Source organism: Dermacentor variabilis, chromosome 7, assembly GCF_050947875.1.
Source record: "Dermacentor variabilis isolate Ectoservices chromosome 7, ASM5094787v1, whole genome shotgun sequence".
Lineage (NCBI taxonomy): Eukaryota > Metazoa > Arthropoda > Arachnida > Ixodida > Ixodidae > Dermacentor > Dermacentor variabilis.
Window position 1 is genome coordinate 125,764,838 of NC_134574.1, and position 10,558 is coordinate 125,775,395.

Genomic DNA, 10,558 nt, shown 5'->3' on the forward strand with positions numbered 1-10,558 from the left:
TGGGTATAATTTGGCGTATTGAACAGTTCAGTTGGTAGCCTCTGTTCGTAATCGGGAAGGCCGGTTGCGCAGAGCAGGAACAGCTGGTTGCCCGAATGGCTCACGCTCTAGCTAAGCACTGGTGATCCGGCTGGCCTACAGGTTCCAATGCAGGCACGGAACAGACGATCTGGCTGGCCTTGTTCTTGCGCTCTTCTTCTTCATTGCAATTTGCCCGGTGCAAAAGCGAAGCCATTCTAACGACTTACGACGTGGAGACGAGCGGCGTAACATTAGCTGTTAAAAAGTAGCATTATAACGTTTAATCACGATTCAAATCTTAGAAGTATAAAATTCATAGCAACATTCGGAAGGTCTTGAAGCATGCATGATTCCAGTTGCAAATTTCTAATAGGAAGTAAGAGAAATGCAGGTGGTGTATCAACTTGTAGCTGTACTAATGACGTGTTTTACGTGTGGTTAAATATTTACGTAAGGTATTGGCGAATTTCCAAGCTAATCTTTGAACAAACTGCGGATATAAAAGCGTTGGTCTCCGCTTAGAGTGCCGGCACGTTAAGCGTTAACGAGGGGATATGGTGGCCCGGAACGTCAGTGGTTTGAACCCCATCGCCGGACACCCACCAGTTCGTAAGATGGGCAAAAGGATACCCGGGCGGCAGGTCGTGCGGCTCTCTCCAGGATGCGCTGCTTAAGAGTGGATTCGTGGCGACTCTCAGGTTCTCTTTGCAAAAACTAAAACAGAACACGGCGATGGTCTTAACGCCTTGCCACCAACGTGCGTAGGGCCTAAGAAAAACGAATTCAGCCGCGCCGTCACTCGCTGCGCGACCATAGCCACGATCGATGTGCCGCGTGCACAAGGGTTGGCAAATAAATAAATATACACCGCGACAGTTTCGTATCCCGTTTCTCATCCTACTACACATAAGGATACGCCAACTGGCCCAGCGACAAGTAGCAAAACAAAAATCCATTGTCGTATCCTACTACACACAGGGATACGCCAACTGGCCCAGCGACAAGTAGCAAAACAAAAATCCATTGTCGTATCCTACTACACACAGAGATACGCCAACTGGCCCAGCGACAAGTAGCAAGACAAAAAACCATCTCGTTCAGTTCTGATTGGCCCAGAACAGGCCCAGATGGCTGCTATGGCCTCTCTTATTGGTTCAAAATGCCGCCATCACCAAATGTAATAATATGGTGGATTGTGACAAGGTCTCGAGTAGCGGCCACGAACAGAAGACGGCCGGCGCCACCGTCCTGAAGTTTCCGCACTAGCCTGCTATGACGTCACACATGTTTAACATTCCCTGTTTGGGTGTTGTACGCACTTTATCGCTAAACATAGATCACATTTTATCACTAAATTTAGACTACATTGTACTCTGAATGAGTCAAACACTGAACTTAGCACGTTTTCACAACGTCTGCTAGGCTCTACAACGGCAGGCGTACTAAACAAATACAGGAAAATAAATGTCATTTTGCTAACGGCCTGGCAATGGTGCTTCGTCGTGAAAATATTGGAAAACGTTTTTTTTTTTGGAATGATGATGTTACATCAAATTAAAGAATGTAGCTTTCGGCGAAATCACATTTTAGTCAAAACTGATTTAAGCGTTTATCTTTAGTGTCTATTCAACCAATAAGTGAGCTTCATTCAGGTAACTGACCGATAAGTTGGCTGTGGTTATACTGACATACTACGTGCGGCCCGCGGTTACAGGGCCCCTTCCAACACACCATTACAATTTCGGTTATACACTGTAAGCACTAAAATGCCGTTTCATCGAAATATATTTTTCATTATAATAAATATAATATAATGCTGCCAGAACGCAATCGTCAGTGTCAATTTCTCCCTTTGCTTCCACTATGACATCCACAAGGCGTGTTCCTTCACTGCCTCCCAGTTAAAACTCCGCCAACTAATCTTGTACGCCTACAAAAATACCCAGAAAACGTTGATGGAAGGGGTAGCAGTCGCGATAGCTTAATAGCTAAAGAGCCGCAAGATTTGTGTACTATGGCCGCGCGTGAGCGATTTGGATTCGTCGCCCGATTGCGGCAACGCATGTTTCCCTCCAATTTCATTCTTACGCCGTCCTTAATACTTCGTCGTTTAAATTAAAGCTAACATGATGTTCTTCATCCTTCGTTTCAATCGTGCCACTTTGAAAAAATTTGGTACATCATTTACGGCAACCTGCCGCAGTGGGCATGCGCCATAGCCTTAGCTGAAGTAGAAGAGCAAGCCAACAAACTCTTCTCTAGCGTTGAACGAATATGCAGACACCCTCGCAGTAGCATCCCACGATGGTCCTATAATCCCCACTTTACCTACATCAGCTTTAATCACTGTGGCGCGATTCATAAAATGTACTACTACAAATAAATTCGCGCACTCATTATTAATATCAACATCTGATTTCCCGCCTCGCAGTTTTCTTGTAACAACAAATGGTGCTCCTCTAGAAGAATTAAAGTAACGATTGCAAGACAACGGTGCCGAGTCCCCCCAAAGAACTTTTACCTCCACAGGTGTGGTCTGGCTATATCGCCCTTGTGCCCCTTATGCAATTAGAATGAATCTCCAGAGCACTTCCTTTCGACATGCCGCCGTTTCATTACTCAGCGGAACAGATTTCTGAGAAGGACTCTTGCAAAACTTTGGCTTGAATTTGACTTTTCCTGTAGCTCTTCCTTGGGGGCAAGTACTGGGTTACAGCCACAGGAACGTTTGTGAAGCCATCTGCATCTTTCTGCATGAGACAAAACGTACTGCATGTTAGAATTCTTCCAAATACTTAATATGCTCACAAAATTCACAAAATACCTAGATAATTCATTTATCATACCTGCAACGGTAGACATCTTAAATTCCATTTGCAAGATGCTTATTTCACTTCACCCTAGCTTATTTTTAAAAAATGCTAACAGTTCCTCCACCGCGCGATCCGCGGCCGATCCCCCAAGGTGGGTTGCTCCATTTCCCTAGGGAAGAAGACCAGGAACATGAATATTATCATATGGATGTTGGTGCAGCTCTCATGGGGTATATTATTAAATCAGGACGAGTTCCTTCTAAAATTCAAATTTTTTTGCAATTCATTTCTTTATTCATTCAAAATTTATCAATGGTGATTCTTTTGAGACTCTGATGATCTTTTTCTTAAATCACCCCATTCTTGGCCAATAGGCCATAGTGGGTGTGAGCCAGTCTCGGAGGAAAGCAAAGCGAAGCAAAGCGAAGTAAAGCGAAGCAAAGCGAACCAAAGCAAAACGGCTGCCGTGATGAGACCCGAGCACCACCGGATATCGGCGATGCCAGTAAGTACGAGGGCAGCGTGCGTGCATCTTCGACAGTGAACAAGGGACGCTGGAGTGCCTTAGCTTCTCGTTGAGGTTTTTTGAAGATGTGAGACTGGGACCGTCGGGCCCGGCGCGGTCACCTGGTCGTAATAGACCCGCGTTTAATGTAGGCACGCGGCGGCTCAAATACTTCGATTATTGATTCGACGTTGACGATATCTCTCTCTACTGTCTCCTTAGGTCTCTCTTTCCATCTTGATTCGCTCACTTCGTACCTTATTCATTTCACTCGCAATTACGGCGACCTTTCCTGCTTAGTGCGGGCGCTTGGTGGAACCTAAATTTGTCTTGCCAAGAGACCGCCAGGCGAGCCAATTCGGCAAATGACGTAGTCTATGGTGCAATGTGCTTAGATTTCGACAATATTGGAGCTAATTACCCTCGTTCTCTTAATTTTATCTACTCAGCGACTAATTCTCGCTTTATGAAGGCACCCGCGAGGCTGCTTTCCAGACATGATTGATTCGCGCGAACGCAACTTAGCCCAAACGAGATCGCTCTATTTCACAAAAATATGCCGTATGGCGGCTTTGCCTCAGCATGACTCTCCCTGGGGCGGTGCACGCTTTAGAGGGGCACTATGCCCGCATGCGGTGAATTTCGACTATATTGGCGCTAATTACGCCCGCATCATATTTTCTTTTACCTACTTTGCGACTATGTCTTCCTTTTCTTTTGTCGCGTTGACACCTAGGTTTTCATACTGCAGACATCATTAACTATAGCGTGAGAAACATCGCACAACAGCAAGAACCAGAAAGGACAGTGCGCTTTCGTCCTGTCGTCCTTTGTTTTTCTCGCGCTGGTAAGTGCATCAAGTCTATACTAAACACCGACTAGCCTAACTGTATTTGCTAAATACATTTTTCTATTTGCTCCGACTAGCTACGATGTTCTGGGGGCGCAAAAGGGCTGTTTTTCATCTGGAAGTGCTTACAAGGTTACCAGATCCCAGATGCGCCAACACCGTGTGAAATCGGCTTAGAAGACCTTGTCTTCAAAATTATCTAGCACAGCTACGGAACGTGACAGTGCTTCCGTACGCTGCACTTCTAGAACTACGTGCCAAATCGTGAAAGTCTCCGCACTTGAAACCACGAATTATTTTGAGCACCACCTTCGGAAATCAAACGAAAGTGAAGTGACGTCGCTTTATCACATTTGTAACACATAATGTACAGAAAGAAGTGAAGCCACTGGAAGAGTGATTGTTGCGAACACTTTCTGCCCTACGACGCGACGGAGGCAGTCCTGATGTCGGAATCTACGAAAAATGCGGAGACGAGCGCTTTTATTATTAAGAACTACCTGAGGGCACAACAGCTGCAGCAGCTGTAACTGTAACTAGGAGGGTCGTTGCCTAAAGAGACACTATTGGGCAACACTAAGCAAAGTCATAACGGAAAAAAATATTATTTAAGAGTTGTTTGGCAGTTTCTTTGGCGGGAACTGCAGATTACTGGGGAAGGAAATGGAGATCCTAGGTTTATTTTTTCCACTTGCGCCCAAACCTTTGCTTCGTTATGTGAATGTGACGTCACGGTTTTCAAAGTTTTTTATATATAACTGTTGGATATTGGGCGAGGGAAAGTTATCTGTCCTAGCTAAGTTCAGTCGCTGGTACCATTCGAATATCAATGCAAGCCTTCCTTGTGGGTGCAATATTAGTTTATGGCACGACAGTTCATAAACAACAACGCCGCTAGGAGTAGGCGCCCAAAGGTTAAGGTGGCGACCCTACGTATCTTATCATTTGCGACCCCTTCGTTCTTGGTGACAAGACGTCCATCGGTACTATCTCCACATGCAGTTTGAGACGGAGCTCTTGCCCCGGGGCTTCTATGTAAGTACATGGGAAATGAGAAATCGACTTTCTCGCTAAGCACTCCACCAAATTTCACGAGATTTGTTGCGTGTAAACGAAAAAGAGTTATAGTCAGCAGTGACTCTTGCAAGCGGATTTTTTTTTTATTTAGGCAGTAATAGTTCAACAAAAATTTGTTTAATATTGCAAACTTTAAGAAAATGACACTGTCAAGTTTGAATCTCCAACTCAGCGACGAATACTGATATAACAACTCTGTAAATTGCATCTAGCGGTACATATAAAGCAGAGAAATTTGATTTATGACACATGGCTTTTAATAACACCAATATTATATCAGTGGACGTTTGCGAAACACTTCTAAACGTTGTGAAAGAATCACGTAACATTAACTAGTACATCAAATTTGCGCGCTTTAAATTTATTTACCAGATACAGCTTATACATCTACAATATTTGTTTTCGTTGCAAAGTTACGTATTCGTAAGCTTCTAACTTATGTAAAAACATTGATGTTCTAAGTCAACATTCCGCTGCCCACAGTGACTCCAATATAACTTTCTTTCTGAATTGCAACTAAAAATAATAATAATAGTAATAATAAGAATATTCTAATAATATTAGCCAAGACGTTACCTCAGAAAAAGCATTTTTGCATATTACAATGTTTCAATGGGTGGAATTAGAGTAGAGACCACGCTAAAGTTAGGCTGCTTCTTAAAGGCACAATAACAGGAGGTCCGGCAGAATTCGTCTCACGATGAATGTCGACGGTAATGCGATTAGCACTGACGCAATGCGGCGATCCACTGTATTGCCGCCGCAGAGACGCGTTGCGTTTGAGACGTGGGTGTGTGCGTATTCATAACCTTGCGCTTCCGACTGAACACGCAGCGTCATTCAGTGACGACGCCGCGAAGTCCGCGCTTGTGATGGTTGTCTGAATGTACATTCAGACAACTTTAATTTATATAGATTTATTGCAGATTCATTTCAGTTTTTATTTTGCTTTCATTTATTTCCGCCAAGGAATTCACTAAACATACATAAATTATTCTTGCAGCCTACAACCTTCGCGGCTAATGGTGGATCCATTTAGCGAAACGCGTACTTTTTATTTGCAGCAACATAATATACGGCGCATAACAAAACCTATAAAAATACCAATAACTGGACATTAAGCTCGTAATTTCTTGTCAAAAATACTTATTTAAATATTGAATGAGAACCTCGTCATTGCTGGTTTACCCAGTGGCTATGGTGTTCGGCTGCTGAGCACGAGGTCGCGGCAACGAATCCCGGCCACGGCAGCCGCATTTCGATGGAGGCGAAAACGGCCATGTACTTATATTTAGGAGCACGTTAAAGAACCCCAGGTGGTGCAAATTTCCGGAGTCCTCCAACACGGCATGCCTCATAATCAGAAAGTGATTTTGGCACGTAAAGCCCCATAATTTATATTTTTTCGTCATTGCTGGTAAAAAGCGATCAGCTTTAACATTATTCGGCGTATAATTTCAAATTATGGCCCAATTAAATTTCAATGATCTCTTCCTATAAAAATGTTTACAAGAAGGCACTTTAATGTGATTGTTAGCGTAGGCTCTCGTATTCCATGTATGTAATGCAAATAAGCTTAATGGAAATGGTTCGCCTTTTTAGCTAACACTCCATCAATGACTTGGACGATTCCACTCAAGCCGCGCAGAAATTTTAAATAATTCTTCTGTCATTGCCATAGTGCCATAGTGAGCTGTCCGAGAGGGCCAATGAAAGCGGCCAATTCCCAGTGGTGCATCAACAGTGCATAAAGCGGGCGTAGGAAACGTTCACTGAAGAGCGGCAGCCATCTAATGGCACAAGTTGGCATCAAAGAAGTCCTTTGAAAAGAGGTGCATAACTAATGGAACATACTGATTTTGAATACTGATGTAGGCGTGAAAGAGGTTCAATAAAGAGCGGCGCATGGAGCCAAGGGCTGCACAGTAGCATGGACTGCGTAGAGCCACGGGCTGCACAGTAAGTCAGGTTGGCGCGAAAAAGTTAGGGTATTAGACACTTAACCCTCGGAAAGTACGTGAAATACCTTAAAAGTGCCAATCGCATTAAAGCTGGCCACACATACACCATTTAGGGACGATTTCTGACTTGAGTGACATCAGACATCAATCTTAGGGTGGTTGGGTAACTGTTCATGATATGTTTTATAAAAGATTACTAGAACGGCGAAACGGCGGATGTTAGGCGTGGACAAACGTAGGGACAAACCGCAAACTAGATGAAGCTCCAAAGTAATGCTAACACCATTCGGAGCTAGATAAGGCTCAAGAACCAAGCGCGGCTGGCATCACCATACTAATGTTCCGACACCAGCTCGCCTTCTAGGCGTGAATATGTACGGCTCCTGCTTGTGCCTAAGTAATTATTTATGGGTAAAAATGATATGCATTACATTTTAGGTGAACAAAGGACCGAATTTAACAAGATTCGAGAGATTTCACTCCACCACTAGAGACCCAAGAACGCGGAACGCCACTAACATTCATGACGTCACAGTTAGGTAACGACGCGGGTGTTTCAAACTGACATTTCAAAAGTAATGTACATGCCAGTATATATTTGTTTTGGGTTTCCATTTATACAAGACCCTTTTAACGAAATATCCCTCTATTGTGTCTGGTTAGGTGCAAGTGAGCAATTTATGGTTCACACAGCTAACGAAGTGCATGCTGTGACCACAAACGCGTCTCCTCGCCTATGTTATCGCGGTGTCGTTGTCAGCGACACATGGCAGAATCTGACATATCGAACAGGCGATGCTTATGATATCGTATTATTCCACACTTTCTCGCCCCTTTCTACTTTTTTGAGCTTTACTGAACCCTTTTTTCCCCCAGATGCTAGCACGCCAAAGGCCCGCCCCTTCTCGCCGCCCTCTCTCTTTGCTGTATTGATTCGTGCCCTTTCTCTTACCTCGCAGTGCACGCCACGGGACAGCGACATGGACAGGAAGTGTCTCGGCAACCTGAACTGCTGGGTCTGCAGCTTTCTATGTTTCGTGGCCGCATGCGCGCTGGTCACGGGACTCCTGGTGTCCTACCTCTTCGCGGGTGTGCTCGGCAAGTCCAGTCGACAGGAGTACCTCGGAAGCCTCGACTGCCACGACTGCTTCTCGCCCGGAGGGCTGCTAGTCGAAATGCTCAACGTTAGCGCGGATCCGTGCCATGACTTCAAGGCGTTCGTGACGTCACGCTGGCTGCCGGACCCAAACAGCGACGCGACTGAGTACTGGAAATCCAAGTGGGACGTCAAGTACATATGGATGCGCTCGTCGGCCAGACAGATTAGCGGCCCGCACTACGCCTCGCCGCCGGAGAGCATAGTGGCGTCGTCCTTCAGGTCCTGCGAAAGCCGGTCCGCCGAGAACGCGCTCGAGACTCGCGCCATGTTCAAGATGCTGTTGCGAATCCTCAACATTCCGTGGCCCGAAGTGCCCACAGGAAACGCGGACCCGTTCAACGTCCATTTCAACCTCTGCGTTCGTTGGAACATCCCCCTGTGGTTCGACGCCAGGCTCCTTCCAGAAGACGCGCTCAAAAGCAGACGTGCGGTCTACATCGGTCCGAGCGTGTACGCAAAGTTCTGGGGCAGCCAGTACAGGTCGATAGGAAGCGAAGCCGAGATACGCCAGTACATCGGCCAGTACCTCTTCTACTTCGACGAGGACTACGGGGAAAACGCATCGCAGATCATCGACTCCTACTTGACGTTCAACTTCACACGAAACGTGACGTTCATGCTGGAGGCCGTTCACAAAAACGCCGGCCCCGAGTTCCACACCTTCGAGTCGCTGGCGAAGGCCTTCGGTCAGCCTCCCGATCACTTTATAAACCTAATGAACGAGTATTTTCGACCTGCAAAAGCCCTCGGGCCAGGTGATGCGGCCATCGTCAAGAAAAGAGGCACCAGCGAAGCCGTTCGCTACATCACGGCCAACCACGACTCCGCACTTCTCCGCAGTCACATGGGCTGGTGGGTGCTCCAGATATACGCACCGATCGCGGACGCCCGCTTTTTCGTCCAAAAGTACGGCACCAAAGAACTGGCCGACCTGATCAGACCGCTATTCTGCGAGACTCAGATGGAGAGTTCCTTCAAGATCCTGCTCTTCTCCAAGCACGTCGCCCTCAACTTTCCCCACCAAGTCAGGCAGCAAGTCGACGAAATTTTCCGCAACGTTCGCGAAGAGACAGCCGCCCTATTCGAGAAGTCGGGCTCGCTCGCCGGCAAGAACGTCGGACACAAGCTGCGAAGTATGAACATCAACTTATGGCCGAAGCCCGAGTACCGCTCTCGGGAGAAACTTCAGCGCATCTATGCCTCGCACTACACGAGCAAGGCGACGTCGCTAGACCACTGGATCACTGAGCGTCGAGCCAACGCGAAGCTCATCGGAAGCGACGCCTACTTCGAAGACAAGAGGCTGCCTCACTCGTTCTCGAAGGAACCGATCTATTACGATTCGCTTCTCAACGAAGCCACGGCGTCGATGTTGCTCGCACGCGAGCCGTTCTTCAATCCCGACGGTGACGTTGCCGTCAACTACGGAGGTCTGGGAGCCGCCTTCTCTTCAGTGTTGCTGGCGGGAGCGCTTGAAATAGAAGCAGCGGACCCGGCAGTCACTCTGGAGGAGGTCACGGCGAACGAAAGCATGCCAACACCACACAAAGCCGCCTCCACGTCCAGGCCTCGAGATCCACTCCCTGAGAGCGCAGCGCCAGGCTTCCTTCCGGCTTTTCGCGCCTTCCAGGCACACCGGGAGCACCGAGCGAACGACCAGGCATTCTCTCCGGAAATGATGTTCTTCATCAGCTACTGTCACAGTCAGAGCAGGGTGCGGATTTCCTTCGACTGCAACGCGGCGCTTCGAGGGACCACGAGCTTCGTGTCGGCGTTTCACTGCAATAAGGGTTCCAATATGAACCCCTGATGCCCCGAACGCAACGAGAAGGCACGCGATTTCGGTTGTACACTGCATATATACCACCATCAGCGGAATCACGTGCTAGTCTTGTTTGCGATTTCTTCTCAAGCTTTGTTTCGTCGACAGTGGTCTTTCGGGAGCTTAATTTAGGGCGGCGACCTAATACTACGACTGAAACCAGCCGTTTTCATCAAGAAACCAGCGGAATTATACCTGCAATTCTGTGGAACATTTGTTTTGTTTTCGGTCCGGAATTCCTACGAACATGAACAGATTCGAAACGGGAGAAGTTGCTCAGAATTAACTGTTAGCATCTAATCTCGCATATACGCGTATTGCACCAAACGCCGCGACATTTGACATTAAAT

General features: G+C 46.8%; 1 protein-coding gene across 1 annotated transcript; it reads left to right on the forward strand.

The window, feature by feature from the left end:
* The first annotated feature begins 5,185 nt into the window (after positions 1–5,185).
* On the forward strand, positions 5,186–10,196 carry LOC142588838 (neprilysin-2-like). The gene is made up of 2 exons (XM_075700658.1): positions 5,186–5,224; positions 8,187–10,196. Exons 1-2 carry the CDS (start codon positions 5,186–5,188, stop codon positions 10,194–10,196), a joined length of 2,049 nt encoding a protein of 682 aa, XP_075556773.1.
* Positions 10,197–10,558: the final 362 nt, after the last annotated feature.